Raw genomic sequence first — 20751 nt, forward strand, 5'->3', positions numbered from 1 at the left:
CTAGATCAGTGTTTTTCAACCTTTTTTGGGCAAAGGCACACTTGTTTCATGAAAAAAATCACGAGGCACACCACCATTAGAAAATGTTAAAAAATTTAACTCTGTGCCTATATTGACTATATATAAAATAATTCTCTTGAATAGGAATCAAATAAACACAAAGAAAGTATTTTATAATTACTTTATTATGAAATATTAAGTAAACAAAATAGTGAAAAATTATAAAATTCTTGTCTTGTCTGCACCCTCGCGGCACACTAGTGTGCCGCGGAACAGCGGTTGAAAAACGCTGCACTAGATAGCAGGCATTTTAATTTTAATTCAATTCAATTTAATTTTTTTTATTGAACTTACTAGAGTGACATTGGGCAGTAAAATTTTGTTAGATAATAAAATTATATAGGTTTCTTCTATAATACGTCATCTTTATAACTGGCCTTGACTAGGAATCGAACCCGCAACCATAGCATATTCAGATGACACTAACCACCTGATACCCAGCCAGGGCAGGAAGTGCAATTGTAAATGGGGTTGTGGAGGAGGCTTATGGAGAAGATGACCCCTGAGCAGAACCCTAAAGGAGGTGAAGCAGGGAGCTCTGTGGTTATCTAGAACAGTGCTTCAGGCTAAGGAACAGCCATTGCACAGGGCTGGCTTTGGAGGAGCCACGGAAGCCCACGTAGCTTTAGGGAGTGAGTAGCGAGGAGAATTATAAGGGTAGGGAGGTCAGAGATAATGGGGATTCACTGTGAGTCACTGTGATGAGTTGGCTTTTACTCAGGAATTTGAGTATTTGTATTACTGGCTATGAAGCTGGTAAGTAAATTGTTAGGAAGTAACTGTGAAGAAGACTGGGAAAAACCTTTGAGACATTAATTTGAGTGGAAAGTAGTCAGGCAAAGGAGAGTGAGGGAAAGAGGTCTTGGGCAGGGAAAGCAGCCTGTGTTAAAATCCAGCGGTGGGAAAGGACTTGGGAGAGGTGGAGGGAGAGGCCAGAAAGTGTCCCTGCAGGGTGAAGGGAGTAGTGTCTGCAGAGGTGGAGGGCTGGCTGCCAGCACAGAAATGGCGGGAGCAAGCCAGTTCAGGGCTTGTGTTTATTTATCCTTCAATTTATAAGGTACTTTGGTCCTGGACCCCCAACACCTCAGCCCCAATGCTGCCTTCTGGGGTGGCCTCGGCCTCCTCTTGCTGGGCACTGAGGAGCAGCGCGTCGTTCTCCAGGAAGTTTCCAAGTTGGGCCAGCTGCCTGCAGATGAGGCTGGTGGTGTGGTGCACCTTGCGCACGTGCTGGAGCAGGCACAGCACCAGGGTCTGGCTGCGATCCCGGCGCTGGCCCCAGGCTTCGTGTAGCTCACGGTGGCAGCTGTGGGGTACGTACTCCGTTGGGTCCAGGGTGGTCCTACAGCCCCCGGTGCAGCGCTGCTGGGTACCATGCTGGCACTGCTGCAGGTGCTCCGCCAAGGCCCCACGTGCTATTGGCACCGTGCAGCCTGCATTGGGGCAGGCCATTAGCTCGAAAGGGCATGAGTTCTGGTGCCCTTTGCGATGGGCCAGGGGGCACGTCACCAAACAGCCAGCTTCAGCGTTCTTGCACTAAGGGTGGGGAGAGCAACGTGAGCCAAAGCAGGTCAGGTATTGCCAGCCTTTGAGCTGCCCACCCCAAATCATTGCCCACCCATGACATTCATTCCACTGACTAGGAACCAGTGAACTAACTGGGAACCTCCCAAGCTCTTAAGTACCAATGATGTGGAAAGAGGGAAACAGCTGGACAGATGCTTGGAGGGGGGAAGAATCTAGATCTCTGAGAGGAGGGGGATGAGCTGCACTCGACGATTGTATAATATGTGTGCATGTATGGCAGGTTTTTATTTTATTTTTATTATATTTTCATTGATTTCAGAGAGGGAGAGGGAGAGATAGGAACATCAATGATGAGAATCACTGATTGGATGCCTTCTGCACACCCCACTGGGGATCGAGCCTGTAACCCAGCCATGTGCCCTGACCAGGAATCAAACCATGACCTCTTGGTTCATAGGTCAAGGCTCAACCACTGAGCCATGCTGGCTGGTCTATTTTTTAATCTGTTTTTGCATCTACAAAATTAGGAGGCTGGGCAATGGTATATGTATAGAGATAATAATTTAATAAAAAAAAAAAATTAGGCTGCCTTAACTTGTTTGGCTCAGTGGATAGAGCATAGGCCTGTGGACTCAAGGGTCCCAGGTTCAATTCCAATCAAGGGCTTGTACCTTGGTTGTGGGCATATCCCCAGTAGGGGGTGTGCAAGAGGCAGCTGATTGATGTTTCTCTCTCATTGATGTTTCTAGCTCTCTCCCGCTCTCCCTTCCTCTCTATAAAAAAAAAAAAAATCAATAAAATATATTTTTTTAAAAATTAGGAGGCTGGAGAGTTAATGGCTGACAAAGAGATATGTTAGCCTCTAAAAATTTTCTGATCCCCATTTTGTATTTGAGCCCTGGCTGGTGCTTCCCAGTGGTTAGAGCATTGGTCCACACACCAAAGGGTCCTGGGTTCAATTCCCTATCAAGGGCACATTCCTGGGTTGTAGGTTCGACTCATGGCCCTAGTCAGGGTGCATGTCAGAAGCAACCAATTGTGTGTGTCTTTCTCCCCTCTCCCCTCCTTCCCTCCCTCTAAAAAATCAATGGGAAAAAATATCCTCTGGTGAGGATTAACAACCAAAAAAAAACCAAAAAAACCCATTTACATCTGAGGCCCCAGAAGCTGAGCAGTTATGTAACCTGCCCAAAGTCACAATGCAAGTACATGGAGCTCAGCCAGGGCGGATGACCCCAAGTCTGCAGTCTGTGCTGCTGGAGCAGAAGCCCTCAGTTCTCTGAGGGTGAGAGTCTCCCGGCTCCCTCTCCTTGCTCTGCCCCATCCCCCAAGGGATCCAAGGAGGTTGGTGGCAGTGGGTGCTTTGAACTACCTTCACTTCCAGGTGGCCAATGGTCTTTCGGAGCTTATTCACATGGACCATCTTTTTCCGTTTCACCTCTTTCCTGCAGCACGGACAGGTCGTTTGTCTAGGAGGCATGAGTTGGGTGAGTTTTGGGATTGGGAAGGGAGCAAGGGGCAGCATGTTGGTCCCTTCTCTCTAGCTGGAAGAGGCATGAGAGGGCTTTCTAGGGATCTCTCAACTCTGAGGTCTGGCCAGGGGCTGCAAGCAGCTAACACAAGGTGAGGGGACCCACAAATTTCAGTCTCAGATTTAGCAGCTGGATCTTATGGCCATGGCTTTGCAGACCTTCCCCTCGATCCTGGGCTACAGAAGTGGCCCTCAACCCCACCCTTGCCTCCCAGCCTCTTGGGAACCCAGTCGCACCTGGCTAGCCACCGGAGAATGCACTTCTTGCAGAAGATGTGGCTGCATGGCAACCTCATTGGTCTCTTGAGAACTCCGTGGCAGACAGAGCACACAAAGTTGCTGTCGGGAGGGCTGGTGAAGAGGTTGAGATCATACCCGCCACTCTGAAAAGGCCAGGCCAGCATCAGGGGCTGGCTGGGACCAGAATCTAGTCACCCATTCCATATGCCAAGAGGGAGACCCCAACAAAAGCTTTGGGTAGGGAGGTGGGCCACAGGAGAGCCTCAAGGGGAGGGGTGGGCCAGCACTCACTTTGAGGGGGCAGCTGTGGGAGGGTCAAGACCTTTGAATACTAATCCCCAGCTTTAGAACTGGTCTTTGCCTGGATTTACTCTTGGCCAGAGTGCTCTGAAAGCTTCCCTTATTCCATTTGGGAGCGTGTAAGCCATTGTCCACCCTTTCTCAAAGTGAGAATTTGAGAATCGGATTTAGGCTAAGGTGACCAGACATCCCGATTTTTAACAATTTGTCCCGTGTCCCATGGTGTTTTAAAGTCCCGATTTTTGGAAAGAAAAATTGGGACTTTAAAACGTTGCGGGATGCGGGACAAATTGTTAAGAATCGGGACTGTCCCGCCAAAAGCAGGACATCTGGTCACCTTAATTTAGGCACAAATATAAGGGCCAGAGGCAAGAGGGTCTTGGGCTCACCATGATATGTGTCTAGACGGCAGCTTCTGACCCCTGAGGCTGAGGGTCCTCCATTTCACAGGGGGAGCTGGCCGACATCACAGTGGCATTGGCCCAAAGCAGGCCAATCACAATCCTGGTCCCAGGCCCACTGGGACTCTGCACCACCTGGCTCTTAACTGCCCTAAGAGGGCACAGACCTGGGGTAGGTCCCTGTAGCCCCTGCCTTGGTAGTGGCTGACAGCTGATCCCCAAGCAGCACCAGGCCAGGAATCAAACTCCTAGGGATGGTACCCCCAGGACTGAGACTTCAGCAGGAACAAAGGAATGGCTCCCCTCTTCCTCCTAAAATAGTGCTGCCCCGGTGGCTAGATCTCCAAGAACTAAGGGGTTTCAGGAACTAAGACCCATGGTGCTCTAAGATACAGACCAGGGAAATGAGGACCAAACTGCCATTCAACCTCCAGTACAGGAAGAGAGCTAGCCTGTGGGAAAATCTCTGAGTAGGTAGGCTTGGACCATCTGGGCAGGCCTAAGAGAAAAGCATAGGGAAGTCAATTCCAACCTGAGATCAGCATGTTCCAACATGTAAAGCACAGAACAGAAAAGTGTATTTCCATACCACTGAGTGGTTCCCTCATCAAATCCTAAAGACCCTAACCCTGTCCTGCGCGAAGTTACGAAGGAGCCACTGTTAGAACTGTGAGTCTTACACTCCTTGCTAATGGCTAGCAGGCCCAGCATGACTCCTATCAAGCCCAAGGTACTTTATCTGCTCTAGTGTGGGACCCTAGGAGTCACCCACCAATCTTGGAGACGCTAAGTTCTACCCCTGTGTGGCATCCGAAGTAGATTAGGGCTGGCTAGGAGCTTAAGAGGTGTTCTACACAGGTCTCTCCTTCACAGCACACACTGATCTTACAGTCAACCGATATATTTTCCAGGGTTACAGGCAAGGAACCCAAAACACGCATATACACACGAAGTTAGACCAACAATTTATTAAAAAACTAAGACAAGACAAATTAAGTAGATAAACAAAAAAAAGAGGACAGTGGAAGTCCCTCTACCGCCACGATCCTGGCGGCGTCGGCCTCAGGCTTGGGGCATCCGGGAGACCTGCGGGCAGAGAACAGGGTGAGGATCTGACATCGGATCACGCGATCCGCAACACCTAGGGCCCCGAACCGCGGCGCGTGTCGGGGCCTGGGTTTCACCTCCCCACATTGAGTGGACAGTGAGCTGAGGCCCCCGGTGCTCTGGGCGCCGAATCTCACCCACGGTCACGGCCAAGGCCGCAGGTGATTTTCAACCAACGCCGATCTCCCGACCACCCACCCAGCGACACATGCAACCCAGAAGCAGGCGCGCGCACCTACCTGCAGTCTGCGGCGGCGCGCGCGGCGGCGCGGCAATTTATAGCGACTCCGGGGACCGGGAGACGCGCAGGCGCACGCAGAGCTGGCGAGGCCCCGAGGAGCCAATCACAAGATGTCTTATAGGCTAGTGGAACACTCGCGAGAGGGATGGTGCAGTCTAGTTCTCGCGGTATTTGGCGCCATATAAAATCTCCCTGCCTACACTCTTTGTTCTTCTTTTCCGACAAAACACGTGAGTGTTCATTCCTGTCGGTTTGGGCCGGGGCCTCGGCGGCGGCGATCCGCGGACACAGGGCTGGACCCGGGGTGGTGTGACCGCGTTTTGGGCGGGAGGAAGCCCTAGTCCAGGCGACCGCGAATGCCAGGGCCTTGACTTTTTTTTGTCGCTCTATTTAGCAAATGGCGGATGACGCCGGTGCTGCGGGAGGGCCCGCAGGCCCCGGGGGCCCCGGAATAGGAAGTCGCGGCGGCTTCCGTGGAGGATTTGGCAGCGGCCTCCGGGGCCGGGGTCGCGGCCGGGGTCGGGGCAGGGGCCGAGGCCGCGGAGCTCGTGGAGGCAAGGCCGAGGACAAGGAGGTAGGTCCGGGCAATGCGCGCCAGACGGCCATGTGGGCGGCTCCGGGCGTTCTGTCTTCCTCACCGCCGCCCTTTCCCTCCAGTGGATCCCTGTCACCAAGCTGGGCCGCCTGGTCAAGGACATGAAGATCAAATCCCTAGAGGAGATCTACCTATTCTCCTTGCCCATCAAGGTAACGCGTGGGTTCTTTTCTTCCTTGGATGTTAGGTAGGTGCAGCCTTGGGGAGTCTCATTTCGTTGAGGGATGACATATTGAGGGCCCCCGGGACTTGTTAGGGTGTGTGAGTATATGGGTAGTCTGTCTCTGACGTTGGGTTATCATTCTGTAAAGGAAAAACTGGTAACTCAGAATACCAATTCTACAAGGAAGTCAGGTCTCCCAATGACTATGTTCGGGGATGGTATTTATTTTAATCGTGTTTTTTCACAAATCTCGTTTCTCGCAGGAGTCTGAGATCATTGACTTTTTCTTGGGGGCATCCCTCAAGGATGAGGTGTTGAAGATCATGCCTGTGCAAAAGCAGACCCGTGCTGGCCAGAGGACCCGGTTCAAGGTACCCCACCCACCTCGTGTTTTCCTGGCTGTCTCTGCCCAGGGGCTTCGTGAGACTCTCCCAGCTCTGCACTGTTACACTTGACTTCACACGTGTGACTTTCGTAATGGGGAGAGAGAGAAAGGACTCCCTCAGGACCTCAGGTTGGCCTCACAGTGGCCAGCCTTTCCCTGAGGGGCGCAACAGGCCTTGGGTTGGGTAGTGGTTACTGTTTTTGTGCAGGATAGTGGGACCACTAGCCACTTCCGTCTCTTCACAGGCATTTGTCGCCATTGGGGACTACAATGGACATGTTGGTCTGGGTGTTAAGTGCTCAAAGGAAGTAGCCACTGCCATCCGCGGAGCCATCATCCTGGCCAAGCTCTCTATTGTGCCCGTGCGTCGAGGCTACTGGGGAAACAAGATCGGCAAGCCCCACACAGTTCCTTGCAAGGTAGGCTGGGTGGTGGTGACTGATGGGGTCTTCGGCCGCAGAGTCTGGCCCTGCCTTCTGACTCCCACCCTTTCAGGTGACTGGCCGCTGTGGCTCTGTGCTGGTGCGCCTCATCCCTGCCCCCAGGGGTACGGGCATTGTCTCAGCCCCTGTGCCCAAGAAGCTGCTGATGATGGCTGGTATTGATGACTGCTACACCTCTGCCAGGGGCTGCACTGCCACCCTGGGCAACTTCGGTAGGTGGCCTTCACAAGGGCATGGCCCCTGAGCACTGCTTAATCACAGTATGGGCGGTTGGTGGCCTGTTTTCAGAGAGGAAAACCCTAAAAGCAGAGTAACCTCTCTTACTAGGAGCAGGACAGCTTCTGCCTATACCTGAAGTCTTGTGTTTTGGGTAAATGCACCAACCCTTTTTCCTTTTTTAGCCAAGGCCACCTTTGATGCCATCTCTAAGACCTACAGCTATCTCACCCCGGATCTCTGGAAGGAGACGGTGTTCACCAAGTCTCCCTATCAGGTACTGCCTGCCCCCACTACCTTGTTAACCAGCACAAATGCAGCGTGTCTGGCTCTACAGCGAAAGCCTTATCTGTCTGTCTGTCTTTCTAGGAATTCACTGACCATCTTGTGAAGACTCACACCAGAGTTTCTGTGCAGAGGACCCAGGCTGCAGCTGTGGCCACCACATAATTAATTTTGTACAAGAAAAATAAAGTGATGATTTAAGCCTGCTAATAGTTGCCTTTTATTTAGGCTCATCAATGAGTCAAGGTTGAGGGCTGAAGGTGATTTTATTCAGCAAGAAATATTCATGTGGGAGGGGACTCAGTGAGCAGCAGCAGCTCTGGCAGCTTTTCTCTCTTCAAGCATCCTCTGCTTCTGTTTTGCCAGGCACTTCCTGGCTGAGTAATGGGCTCCCAAGTCGTGATCTGGGAAGAGATGGGGAAGAGTCATTGGGCCACTTCTGCCATAATGTGGTGTCAAGTAAAGTCAAGCATCCAAGACAGTTATTAGGCAGAAAGGGGACCTGGGGCACAGTGATAAATCCCTCTTACACCTGCAAGGCTTTGGGAAACCAAGGCAAGTACACTCATTCCAGTGCCGACAGCTGTAAGGAATAGAGGGTTGGCTAGCAAGCAGGAGGGCCAGGCTGAGAGGCTCACTCACATCGGTCCTGGTAGGCCTTGGCCACCTGTTCGAACTGCTGCACCTCCTTAGCACAGTTCTGCTTGAAGCTCTCGCCTTCCCTCTGCTGACAGGCCTTCATCCTTTCCTGGATAATGTTAACAATTTCTTGGTCAACTTTGCTGAAAGAAAAAGGAACAAAAAAGGTGGCTTACAAAGAATCATTTCCCTGCATCCCGGGAGAGAATAAAAGCATGGGCTGGACCGAGCATTCGGTCCTCACCCCCTCCACCCTCAGGGTCTTGGGCAGGATGTGATATGGCTCCTGTGTAAGGGCAGGACATACTAGTCTCGTCTCCACTGCATTTCTGCTTCGAACATGCACAAGACATCCCTTTCCTTGCACTCGGTGATGTCCGGCACCCGGCGGAACTCCCGGTGGTAGTAGTAGAACTTGTTTTTTGCATGCTGCTGCTCTATAAACTCTGCAAAGAGAAGCACCCAGACTCAGGTTCCATTGGTTTAGATCACATGTGTCAAACACAAGGCCCGCGGGCCAAATCCAGCCTGCCAGGCCTTGCAATGTGGCCCGCACCGCGCTGTCATCACTGCACTCCACTGTCAGTTTATGACATTGTCAGTTTATGACTGTTCACTAAACCATTTGGCCCGCGATTTAGGCTGGATTTTAGATTTTGGCCCCTTCTCGGATTGAGTTCGACACCCCTATTTTTAGATGGACTAACAAGTCATAGGAGGGGCAGATTTCCCTCATTCTCAACTTTCACAAAGACTGGCAAGTGGACTGACTCCATTGTAGGCTGGGAACTAGGTTTTATGGGAGCTCCCTGTTACTGTCCTTGCCCTGTGGTGCTGCACCCCCTCTACCCCCAACAACCTTATGGGGCAGGTTCTTATTTACAGATGGGACTGAGACAGAAGGCAGCCCCCACCCGGCCTGCCAGCCAACCCCCATCACAAATTCCAGTGTGTGGACAGACTCAGCCACCAGCAGGGGTTCTAGTCCCAGTTCTGCCACCACTCACCTAGCCTAAACTTCCCCATAGGGAAGTGAACAAGTTGGACAGGGAAGAAATAGCAACACAAAGGGAGTCTGGTTTGCGGACTTTATCCTCCCTAACCAAAGAGCACACCATGCTCACCAAATGTTTTGTTCAATGAATGAAGCTGGCTGGTTAAACTCATAAGGATGGATTTCCTGGCACTAGTGACTGCGGGCAGAACGTATGCCCGCACCCCCACCTCCACCCCCTCGGGGATGGCTGAACCACAAACTGGGCAACAACTGTTTTAAACTTGACATGGAGCAATTTGGGCACACACGGAGGACAGGTTGAGAGGACTCGGCCATCACCTGGCCACCCAATTATTTTGCACCCATGCTTTCATTAGCAAAGAGTCCCTTCATTTCAAAACCCGTTTGCTGGCACCAACTGCACACAGAGCAGAATGGAAGCGTGCAGGGAGCCGGGTCTGACAAGCCCCAGGACACACATGACTGCGACAGGCCAACAACCCCTAATATTTGGGCAAAAGGATTGCATGGAGAGACCCCCAAGCGGCGGGACCGGCGAGCACTGACAGGTTCGGAAGGGGGCGTCCCCGGGGCAAGGCCTGGGGTGCAGTTGGGGGGTCTAAGTAGGCGATGAGGCCCGAAGACCTACGGGTGGGCGCCCCGGGTTGCAGCGGGGTGTCCAGGTTAGTTCCGCAGTCCCGGGGAACTCCGGGAGCAGGGGGGCGGGGGGAGCCCGTACCTCTCAGGAGGGTCACAGGCCGGTCCACGAGGAGGTCGAAGGCCTTTAAGAAATAGGTGACGGGGTTGGGCAGCGAGGTTTGCGGCGAGGGCGCCGGCGTGCGGCGCGGGGGCTCGGGGTACACGTCCTTGTCCCAGCTGTCCGGCATGGCGGCGGTCCGGCGGGATCAGTCCCGGGCGCGCTGTCCCTGCCTCCGCCCCGGCAGCGCCGCCGAGTCCGCCCGCAGCAAAGGACGCCCGAGGGCGGCTGCGCCTGCGCAGGGCGGGCGGTGCGCGCGAGGCACCATGGGACTTGTTCTCGCCACGCCCACGTTTGAGCTCGGCTTGCCTCGCAGTGTGGGCGCCCCCTCGTGGGACTGAAGCGCCAATGCAATGTGGCGCCCTCCGGGGGTTTCCATGAAGTATCCCTGCTTACATTCTAAAAATAAAGCCCTAGCCCTGAGTGGATGACTCAGTGGATAGAACGCTGGCCTGCAGACTGAAGAGTTCTAGGTTCGATTCTGGTCAAAGGCATGTACTTTGGTTGTGGGCACATTCCCAGTAGGGGGTGTGCAGGAGGCAGCTGATTGAGGTTCCTCTCTCATCGATGCTTCTAACTCTCTATCCTTCTCCCTTCCTCTCTGTTAAAAAAAAAAAAAAAAAAAAAAAAAAAAAGCCCTAGCCTGTTTAGCTCAGAGCGTAGACCTGCAGACTGAGAGTCCAGGGTTTGATTCCGATAAAGGGCACATGCAAGAGCACATGCCCGGGTTTCGGGCTCCATCCCCAGTAGGCGGCATGCAGGAGGCAGCTGATCAATGATTTTCTCTCATCATTAATGTTTCTCCCAATTCTCCCTTCCTCTCTCTCTCTAAAACGCAATAAAAATATTTAAAAAGAAATAAATAATAAAAGGGGACTGAATAAGTAAACTATTAAGGCCTGTGCCAAGTGTAGTGAGGAACAAGAGGAACACAGCTGGGCACTCCTGGAGAACTCGGGGCAGTAGAGCAAACAACCACCACTGGTAAACAAAATCAACTCTTCCAAGATGCCTCTTGGATTGCTCATGTCCTACAGCCTTCCCTGGGGCGGGGCGGGGGGGGGGCGGTTTTGGGGAGCCTCCCTGAGGCAGAGCAGAAGACAGGGCTTGCCCCTGAAAGCCCCCCCTTTTATAAGGAGAAGTGGTTCCTATTTTGGGCACAGGGTGCTCTGGTCCTACTCAGATGGTTTCATCCTGGTCCTGAGCACTCTGCTGACCAGGGCCCTGCTGGCTGCCCTCTGAGATCTCCACACCCGCCATGACACCTGGCCAGCACTAGGGCAGGTGCTGGTCATTTCCTGGCAAAGGTTGGGCCCAGAGACACAGAGCCATCAACTCTATGGACACACAAAATCTGGAATCACAGAAATGCCACCTCTTCAAATCATGAACTCTTGGAAACACACACTGTCAGACCCAAAGGATCACAACATTGGCCTGCAACATCGGAAGGAACAAGGGAACCCAATGGAGGCAGCGCTGAGCCACTGCCTTAGCCATGATGACGTGATAGCGCTGAGGTGAGGACCTTCTGCTGCTGCCTGGGAGCAGAGGGGCTCGAAGACCATGCCGCAGAAGCAGAAAAAGGTAAACGAGAGGGAGGGACCCAAGTAGCTTTGTGGCTGTGTCCAACCCTCCTGCCCTTGGCCTGTGTGCCTGGAGCCAGTCCCACCATATTTCTGACAGCACTCTACACCAAGGGCATTCCTTCTGCCCTGAGTCTGCAGCAGTTTCTTCTACGCTTCATTCCCTCAGTGGAAGGGGTTACCCTTTCCCTGTGATTTTATTCTCTTGGGGCTCAGCTCAAAGTATTAAAAGTAGTTTTGTGCCCTATCTGGTTTATCTCAGAGGTTAGAGTGTTGGCCCACCGACTAAAGCAGGTGTCGGCAACCTACGGCTCCAGAGCCGCATGCAGCTCTTTTGAAGCTTTCCTGCGGCTCTGACAACTTGCAAGCCTGTGTGAAAATAAAGGTAACGTCTTACAGCCCTGATGTGCTGACACTGTGCACTGAGGTTCAGGAGCAAAAATCCCATTAACCAGGTAAATTAAATATTTTAATTAGCTATTAATTTGCAAAAAATATATTTTACATTGTTAAGTGAAAAAGTCCTTTTTTTCTTCAGATTGACAGCTAACTGCACGATCCGGTATATAGCATTAAGGTAAGAAACAATATATGCAGTGTTATATTTGTTTTAAATGTCTCAATGGTTTTGCGGCTCCCAGGTTTTTTTTTCCTTCGGAAACGGATCCAAGTGGCTCTTTATGTCTTAAAGGTTGCAGACCCCTGGACTAAAGGGTCACAGGTTCAATTCCAGTCAAGGCTGCAGGTTCCTGTCCTTGGCCCCAGTGGGTGTGGGAGGCAACCCATCCATGTGTCTCTCTCACATCAATGTTTCTCTCTCTGTCTCTCCCCTCCCTTCCACTCTCTCTAAAAAATCAATGGAAAAATATCCTCTGGTGAGGATTAACAACAACAAAAGTAGCACTGTAAGTAGAAACCAACAAAAATAAGGAGTTGTGACCTTTTTGTAGCACAGGATCTTAGCATTAAGTGATGCAAAATCCCAGACCCTCAGAAACATCGTAGGCCAATAAAACTCTGGTTCTGCAGTTACAGGACTTTATAACCATAGAATCTTTGTATCAAAAATAAGAGCTTTCAATGCCCATTTCATTAGAAACTTCAGCCCATGAAAGTATCTTAATGTTCTTGGATTACAGTCAAGGGATCCTGATATTGAACCAGAGTCAATCCTCCCCATCTCCCTGCAGCTCTGGCTCCTCACAGAACTCAGCTCACAGTACTCAGGACAGGATGCCCCAATGCCGGCAGCCTGAACTCAGACCCTCACCTCCAGCAGCTGCACGGGAGAGGCCCCTGGGGGGACTTCCTTCTGCCTCCCACCAGGCCAACTTGTTCCTGGGAGCAAGTCTCACAAGAAGGAAAGCAAAGTGGGCGTGACCCGTCGCCAGGGCCTTTGAGGAAAGGAGTGCCAGCCGTGGCTCCAAGTGTCCCCATGCCCATTTGATGTCCCCCCCATGGCTCCGCCCAGGCCAAGCCCGCTCCTGGCACTGGAGCCCATGCCTGCCACGGGAGCTGACCAAGCTCTCCTGCCAGGGGCTAAATCTGGGATCTGGCTGTTGTGCGTCCTGGCCCTGCCACTCGACCTCGGGCACCTGACAGGGAGGCCCCTTTCTCTCCTGACCTGCGGGGACCGGCGGCCATGGTCAGTAGGCTCGGGGGGCTGGAGCTGGACCCAGCCAGCTTCCTGGGCAGGGGCCGGTGGCGTTAGGAGCTCCCCCAGCAGGGGTGGTTCTCGGGCCTGTGAAGGAGGAGGGGGTTGGGGAGGACCGCGGGGGCCAGAGCTTGGACTGCCAGGCCTAGAGCAGGCAGGAAGATGGACGGATGGCAGCCGCCCCCTGTCTCTGTAACCCTCGCCCCAATGTGGGCCTACCTCTCCCGGACCCTGCCGGGCTGAGCCCACTGAGGCAGAAAACCTGTGGGTGAGGAGGACTTGCTGCTAACTCCATTCATACGACACTGCCCCTGGGCCAGCCTCCCCATCCTTTACCGCAGGCAGATGGAGGCACCGAAGACCCCCGAGCATCAAGTCAATCTGGGGTCTCTAGCTCCTCTCTCTGGGTTGGGACCAGCCAATCATTTTCACCCGAGTGACCCCAGCTCTGACCTCCGTCTGCTCTTGTCCTCAGTCCCACCGGAAGTTCTCTGCCCCTCGCCATGGACACCTGGGCTTCCTGCCCCACAAGAGGAGCCGCCGGCACCGGGGCAAGGTGAAGACGTGGCCTCGGGATGACCCCAGCAAGCCCGTGCACCTCACAGCTTTCCTGGGTTACAAGGCCGGCATGACACACACCCTGCGGGAGGTGCACCGGCCGGGGCTCAGTGAGTGGCCGCAGCAGGGTCCCAGGGTGGGGGGATTCCGACAGAGCCCCTGTGACGGCCAGGAGATCGGGAGAAACTTCCAAATGCTAGAGATCAGGGTTGGACTTCAAAAGGGGAAGGGACTCCAGGAAGGGCAAGGCCCTGCCTGTGGGAATGGCAGCCCCTTGAGGTGGGTTCTGTCATTGCCCCCGGTTCACAGATGAGGAAATGGGGTGGTTATAAGACGTGCCAGTGGCCCCATTAGTAGGTGGAGGAGCTAGGGAAAAAAACTGATGTGAGAAAGAAACTTTGATCAGTTGCCTCCCACACATGCCCCACTGGGATCGAACCCACAACCTGGGTGTATGCTCTGATCAGGAATTGCACCTGCCATCTTCTGGCATACAGGACAGTGCTCAACCAACTGAGCCACATCAGCCAGGGTTCTCCTAAATCCATGGTCGGCAAACAGTGGCTCACGGGCCACATTTGGCTCTTTGGCCCCTTGAGTGTGGCTCTTCCACAAGTTACCACAGCCTGGAAAGTCTATTTTGGAGAAGTGGCATTAGAAGAAGTTTAAATTTAAAAAATTTGACTCTCATAAGAAATTTCAATCATTGTTCTGTTCATCTATGGCTCTGTTGACTAATGAGTTTGCCGACCACTGAATGTATGTGTGTGTATACATATGTATTTTATTTTAAAAATATATATATATATTATTGATTTTTTACAGAGAGGAAGGGAGAGGGATAGAGAGTTAGAAACATTGGTGAGAGAGAAACATCTATCAGCTGCCTCCTGCACACCCCCTACTGGAGATGTGCCCACAACCACGGTATATGCCCTTGACCGGAATCGAACCTTGGACCTTTCAGTCCGCAGGCCGACGCTCTATCCACTGAGCCAAACTGGTTTCGGCCAAAATATGTATTTTAAATAAAAATACTTTCATTGATTTCAGAGAGAGAAGGGAGAAGGACAGAGAAAAACTTGATGTGGGAAATATTGATTGACTACCTTCTGCATGGACCATACTAGGGATTTAGACCGTAACCCGGGCATGTGCCCTGACTGGGAATTAAACCGGCAACCTTTTGGTATTTGGGATGATGTACTCAACCAACTGAGCCACATCGGCCAGGGCTCCCAATATATCTTTTAAACAAATAACTTCTTTTACTTTGTAATAGCCTCAGTAATAACATCTATAAAGTCATGGGTTCTGACAAGTTACAGGTTTTTTTTCCTAGAACTCATCAACATACATTTGTAACTATAAAATAAAAAAAATAATCATTTGTGTCCCACTAAAGGAGGCCTAACCCCACCCTTTGGGGGATGCTGTCTTGGCTGTTGCTCTCCTAGCCAACTCCCAGATGGTCTTGTGGGGAAACTGAGGCAGGGAGGAGGTCCGGCCTTGCCTGAGATCTCAGAGGCAGAGCTCGCATGGACCACCTGTGGGGCCCTGACCAGCAGCTGCTCCATGCCAAGGCAGAGAGGGAGAGAAGGGGGGAGCAGGCAGGCTGAGGGCGGGAGGTCGGCGAGGGCTCTGGTTGGGAGGGTCTCCGTACCAGCAGCCCTGGGCTTGGTGCTCCGTCCTCCCTCAGGCAGGAGGGGCTGCAGTTGGTTCCTCCCCTCTGTCTCCCTCCGCCGCGGGCTCTGGAAGCTCTCCTCCAGGCCTGTGTCTGGGTCTCATCCAGAAATCTCCAAGCGGGAGGAGGTGGAGGCCGTGACCATTGTGGAGACGCCGCCTCTGGTGGTGGTGGGCGTCGTGGGCTACGTGGCCACCCCGCGCGGCCTGCGGAGCTTCAAGACCATCTTTGCAGAGCACCTCAGCGACGAGTGTCGCCGGCGCTTCTACAAGGACTGGTGAGGGCCTCCGGGCGGCCCTGTGGGCCGGGGGCGGGGGGTGGGGGGCTTCGCTCCCCGTCCCTGTGTCTGAATGATGGGGGTGGGCAGAAGTGTCAACGTATGTGAAAGGCAGGAAAGTGTGTGTGTGTGTGTGTGTGTGTGTGTGTGTGTGTGTGTGTGAAAGGTGCCTTCAATTCAGTAAAAGATGGGTATTAGGAGTCTCGAGAGGAAATTGGGAGAAAGGAAAAAGAGGAAGCAAGTGTTCTAATCCTCAGGGTTAATTAAGGGATTAATTGGATGAAATGTCAGAGAGGGCTCCGAGCTTCCTATCAGCCAGGGTGAAAAGGGAAACAGCCAGCTGACAAGCTCTTCTGGTCAGAAAGAAAGGCCTTCTCAGGCCTCAGTCTTCCCTGGTACAAGTCTTCCCCTCCTCCACACCTGAGGCCCCTCACAGGCACACCCCTCCTCATGCAGGCACAGCCCAGCCCTGGCCCTCTGTGGGCCTGGAGTCAGAGCAGGCCCTGTGACCATAGAGTCTAAGAGGCCACTCCCAGGTCAGCCCCTCAACCCCACCCTCACCTTTAGGCATGTCACAGACACCATCCACTGGAAAGGGGGTGGTCCCTGCATCTTGGGGCTGCTGTGAGGATTGGATGGACAAGGTGGGTCAAGGGTTCAAGAGAGAAAGGGCTTGGCAAATGCCAACTGGTCTTGTTTTCTCTATTTTTATTGTTTTCAACTTGTGCCTCATCCAGGGACTTTGACCTTTGTGAGCTTGGCCTCTTCATCTGTAGAATAGGGATTACGGTGCCTGTCGATCAGAGTTCCAGGGAGGGTTAGGAACAGCGTGCAGTACAGCTGTTTGCTTCTGAAGTGAGCTCAGCAGCCCTCTCGGAGTGGGCGGGTGGCCAGCGTGCCCCTTTCCCAAACTCCTGCACATCTGGCGCTCACCCGCAGGCCCTAGGAGGCAGGGAGAAGGCCTCACTTACAGAGGAGGACACTGAGGCCCAGAGAGGGCGGGACCGTCTGTGCTTACAGGTGGTGGTGACTGGAGCCAGCCCGGGCCTCCGCCAGCAGGGAAAGGCGGAAGGCAGGGGACATTTGCTGGTCTAAGACCCATGCTTGGTGGGTGGCAGGTGGGCGGGGCCCAGGGAACCACCCAGTTGAGCACCCTCTGTGCACGGCTCAGGCACAAGAGCAAGAAGAAGGCCTTCACCAAGGCCTGCAAGAGGTGGCGTGATGCTGACGGCAAAAAACAGCTCCAGAAGGACTTTGCCGCCATGAAGAAGTACTGCAAGGTCATCCGGGTCATCGTCCACACCCAGGTCAGCCCCTCAGCCTCAGCCACACCCGCCGGCCAGGTCACCGCGGGGCTCCCCACCCCCCACCCCCCCAGCTCTGGGAGCCCTGGCAAATGTCAGCCTAAAAATACCGCGAGTCCTGGGCACAGGACCAACAGGCCGGCTGTCTGCGGTCCAGGGATGAAATGCTGGGGGCCAGTGTGCTCTGAGGCTATGGGCATTGCCCATGCCCGGTGCTCAACCAAGGCCCTGAGATGCCCCAAAGGGCTTGGGCCTCCTGCCAAATGCCCGGGTAGAAGGCCAGCTGCCTCCCTGTGGGTCCTGCTATAAACATATGTGTGTGTGTGTGTGTGTGTGTGTGTGTGCATCCACATTTGCACATGGCGTCTGGCTTGACAGGTTACCCTCTGGCTTATTCTGGAACATTCCTTGGTGTCTAATCCTCAGGGAAGGCTTTCACAGGCCCCGAGCAGGGGTACTCCCTCCCTCTCCCCCACCCCTGCCCAGTTACTTGCACCCTTGCAGTTCCTAGTTACCTGTGTCATTGGTTAACGTCCATCTCCCTTGAGCTCCTTGGGGGTAGGGGCCGCGCTGCCTGGTCAGCGCTGTGTCTCCAGAACCCGCCAGGAGCCTCGTAGGCAGGAGGTGTTCCATCAGTACTCGCTGCTGAGCTCTCTGCTGCGACCCAACCGTGTTCCTGCTTCCCCCTGTGCGTTCCCACCTGCCTCTGGCCTGTGCCTCACAGAGCAGCGCCAGAGACGTTTACAGATACGAATTAGATTGCAGCAGACCCCACACTTGGGATAAAACACCCTACAAGACGTTGTTCATGTCTCTTTGCTCCCCATGGTCTAGCCCCGTGGTCGGCAAATTGCGGCTCACGAGCCACATGCAGCTCTTTGGCCCCGTGAGGGTGGCTCTTCCACAAAAGACCACGGCCTGGGCCAGTCTGTTGAAGAAGTGGTGTTAGAAGAAGTTCAAGTTTAAAAAAATGTGGCTCTCCAAAGAAATTTCAATCGTTGTACTGTTCATATGTGGCTCTGTGGACTAATGAGGTTGCCGACCACTGCTCCAGACACACTGGTTTCGTGCTGTCCTCCCAGTTTCTCAGGATCTTCCCTGTCTCAGGACCATGGCTTACATGGTTCCCTCTATCCCAGAAGCCTCAGATGTTCACCTAGTGGCTTCTTCTTCTTCTTCTTCTTCTTTTTTTTTTTTTTTTTTAAATATATTTTATTCATTTTTCACAGAGGAAGAGAGAGGGACAGAGAGTTAGAAACATCGATGAGAGAGAAACATCGGCCAGCTGCCTCCTGCATATCCCCCTACTGGGGATGTGCCAGCAACCAAGGTACATGCCCCTGACTGGAATGGAACCTGGGACCTTTCAGTCCACAGGCTGACGCTCTATCCACTGAGCCAAACCGGCTTCGGCAAATCCCGATTTTTAACAATTTGTCCCAAACGCCACGGGACAAATTGTTAAAAATCATCTGGTCACCTTACCCTTTGGGGACTCCCTGGCCCACTGTCTCCCAGATGAAGCTGCTGCCCTTCCGGCAGAAGAAGGCCCACATCATGGAGATCCAGCTGAACGGCGGCACGGTGGCCGAGAAGGTGGCCTGGGCCCAGGCCCGGCTGGAGAAGCAGGTGCCGGTGCACAGCGTGTTCAGCCAGAGCGAGGTCATCGACGTCATCGCCGTCACCAAGGGCCGGGGCATCAAAGGTGGGGCTGGGAGGGCGGGATGGCAGCTCCCGGGAGGCTGCCTGGGGGGGCCGGGGCCAGCCCGGCCTCAGCCACCAGCCCCTGCCGCCTGCAGGGGTCACGAGCCGCTGGCACACCAAGAAGCTGCCTCGGAAGACCCACAAGGGGCTGCGGAAAGTGGCCTGCATCGGCGCCTGGCACCCCGCCCGCGTGGGCTGCTCCATCGCCCGGGCCGGGCAGAAGGGCTACCACCATCGCACGGAGCTCAACAAGAAGGTGTGTCCCGAGTCCTGGGAGGGGGGGCCCCGTGACCAGACCGGCCGGGGGGTACGCGACCCAGGCACTGCCGGCTCCCCAGGCTCTGCGGGGCACCCGCCAGGGCCTGCGGTTACGCCCTCATCTGATGGTGTGGACACAGTGCTGGCCCCAGGGGCCGCCTGCTGCCCTCCATGTGCCCTGTCCTCCTGGCAGATCTACCGCATTGGCCGGGGCTTCCACAAAGAGGACGGGAAGGTGGTCAAGAATAACGCCTCCACCAGCTACGACTTGACGGACAAGTCCATCACGCCGCTGGTGAGGCTGGGCAGCCAGTTTGGCTGAGGGGGCCTGGTGAGCACGTGGGGGGGTAGGTGTGTGTGCGGGCTGTGATGCCCCAAGAGCCCAGGCCCCACCGAACCCTTTCCTTCCCGCACCCTCGGAGCCCCCTCTGCAGATAGCTTACACTTCAGCTGCTGCCAGGGCGGCAGCAGCTCTGACTGTGGCCTTGGGGAGTCCACCCTTCCGAGTCTCAGTTTCCCCCTGAGTAAAATGCAGATTGTGGAATGATGTGCTGTGGGAGAAGACCCAGGGTGTGGCTCAGAGGCTGCTTTGATGAGGGATAGAGGGTCATTTTCGGCGAGGGGCCAGCTCTGGCTCCTCCCAATGACAGCTGAGCAGGGAGTTTGGAAGATTCTGGAAGGCTGCCTGGAGGGGGTGGGGCCAGCTGCCCCCTAACTCAATCTGGATCCCAACCCACCTCCCCACAGGGCGGCTTCCCTCACTATGGGGAAGTCAACAACGACTTCGTCATGCTGAAGGGGTGCATCGCGGGCACCAAGAAGCGGGTCATCACCCTGCGGAAGGTCAGGCAGGCAGTCGGCTGGCATGGGGGGACAGGCGGAGCAGGAGCCCCAGGGGGTTTGCGAGGGGTGGGTGGTGGCCTGCCCTGTCATCCAGCCTGTTCAGAAGAGGGGCAGTGGACGGGGAGAGCAAAAAGGAAGGGGTTCTGCCAGGAGACGGGTGGGTGGATGGGGGGTTCCTGGAGGGGGTGGGAACCTCCGTCTTGAGGCTCTCCTTTCCCACGGGTTCCCAGTCCCTCCTGGTGCACCACAGCCGCCGGGCCCTGGAGAATATTGAACTCAAGTTCATAGACACCACCTCCAAGTTTGGACATGGCCGCTTCCAGACAGCCCAAGAGAAAAGGGTCTTCATGGTGAGCCCCCTCCCGCCCATCTCCCTCCTCTGGGGCTCAGGCCTCACATTCCCCCTGCTCCAGAGGGGGGAAGCTGGAGCAGATTGGGGTGGCAGGATGCCCCTGCACTCACCCGTAGGAGGGGGCTTTTAGGAGTCTAGCCCTGGGCACTAATTCTTGCTGGGAAAGAAGGTAGGGGAGGGACTACTATGGGAGGGGCCGTCAGGGACGACTCTGGGTGACTCAGGCAGCTGGCCAGGGGCTGTATTCTGAGCCAAACCCCTGTGATAAACGCTTCTCCGCTCCCCCCCCCCCCGCCCCCAGGGTCCCCAAAAGAAGCATCTTGATAAAGAAAAGCTGGAGACCTCGGGAGACTTGTAGGCGTCTTGGGACGGACGGAGCCTGAAAGAAGCGCGCGAGATCCCGCCTGTCCCCCTTGTCTAATAAAGGCTGGAGGCACCTCTTCCCGCGGCGTCCGAATTGAGGGGTGACGGCCTGCGGCACGGGGCTAAGCGCCAGGGCAGAGAGGGCACACCCCAAACCCAGCGCAGCTCGGCGGCGCCCTCTGGCGCTGGCCCGCGGGAACGCGGCACAGGAGCGGCCCTTGGGGCTCGTCGATGGGCGGGGCCCGCTGGGAAGGCTGGAGGGGGCGGGGTCTCGGGAGGGGGCT

At 54.5% G+C, this 20751-nt stretch overlaps 4 protein-coding genes across 6 annotated transcripts; 2 read left to right on the plus strand and 2 right to left on the minus strand.

The window, feature by feature from the left end:
- Window positions 1–173: 173 nt before the first annotated feature.
- RNF151 (ring finger protein 151) lies at window positions 174–5436 on the minus strand. 3 transcript variants are annotated; one of them, XM_084882496.1, is made up of 6 exons: window positions 5403–5436; window positions 5094–5142; window positions 4045–4555; window positions 3353–3498; window positions 2957–3053; window positions 174–1593 (listed from the first exon to the last, which is right to left on the minus strand). In XM_084882496.1, exons 3-6 carry the CDS (start codon window positions 4045–4047, stop codon window positions 1111–1113), a joined length of 729 nt encoding a protein of 242 aa, XP_084738622.1. In that variant the 5' UTR covers window positions 4048–4555; window positions 5094–5142; window positions 5403–5436; the 3' UTR covers window positions 174–1110. The 3 variants fall into 3 exon arrangements, with proteins under 3 accessions (XP_084738622.1, XP_084738623.1, XP_084738621.1); XM_084882497.1 differs by lacking the exon at window positions 5403–5436 and having other exon boundaries at window positions 363–1593; window positions 3353–3466; window positions 5094–5146; XM_084882495.1 differs by lacking the exons at window positions 4045–4555; window positions 5094–5142; window positions 5403–5436 and having other exon boundaries at window positions 363–1593; window positions 3353–3905.
- Window positions 5437–5627: 191 nt separating this feature from the next.
- On the plus strand, window positions 5628–7701 carry RPS2 (ribosomal protein S2). Its single transcript, XM_084882477.1, has 7 exons — window positions 5628–5978; window positions 6062–6151; window positions 6426–6533; window positions 6793–6966; window positions 7043–7202; window positions 7392–7483; window positions 7576–7701. Exons 1-7 carry the CDS (start codon window positions 5802–5804, stop codon window positions 7654–7656), a joined length of 882 nt encoding a protein of 293 aa, XP_084738603.1. The 5' UTR covers window positions 5628–5801; the 3' UTR covers window positions 7657–7701.
- A 37-nt stretch (window positions 7702–7738) lies between these two features.
- On the minus strand, window positions 7739–10186 carry NDUFB10 (NADH:ubiquinone oxidoreductase subunit B10). The gene is made up of 4 exons (XM_084882532.1): window positions 9867–10186; window positions 8438–8576; window positions 8134–8273; window positions 7739–7895 (listed from the first exon to the last, which is right to left on the minus strand). Exons 1-4 carry the CDS (start codon window positions 10012–10014, stop codon window positions 7792–7794), a joined length of 531 nt encoding a protein of 176 aa, XP_084738658.1. The 5' UTR covers window positions 10015–10186; the 3' UTR covers window positions 7739–7791.
- Window positions 10187–12868: 2682 nt separating this feature from the next.
- RPL3L (ribosomal protein L3 like) lies at window positions 12869–20546 on the plus strand. Its single transcript, XM_084882420.1, has 10 exons — window positions 12869–13115; window positions 13600–13792; window positions 15475–15643; window positions 16815–16950; window positions 18466–18652; window positions 18747–18907; window positions 19103–19204; window positions 19657–19752; window positions 19983–20102; window positions 20406–20546. Exons 1-10 carry the CDS (start codon window positions 13113–13115, stop codon window positions 20460–20462), a joined length of 1224 nt encoding a protein of 407 aa, XP_084738546.1. The 5' UTR covers window positions 12869–13112; the 3' UTR covers window positions 20463–20546.
- The last annotated feature ends 205 nt before the right edge of the window (window positions 20547–20751 follow it).

The sequence above is a fragment of the Pipistrellus hanaki genome (genome assembly GCF_964339955.1).
Source record: "Pipistrellus hanaki genome assembly, chromosome: 4".
NCBI lineage: Eukaryota > Metazoa > Chordata > Mammalia > Chiroptera > Vespertilionidae > Pipistrellus > Pipistrellus hanaki.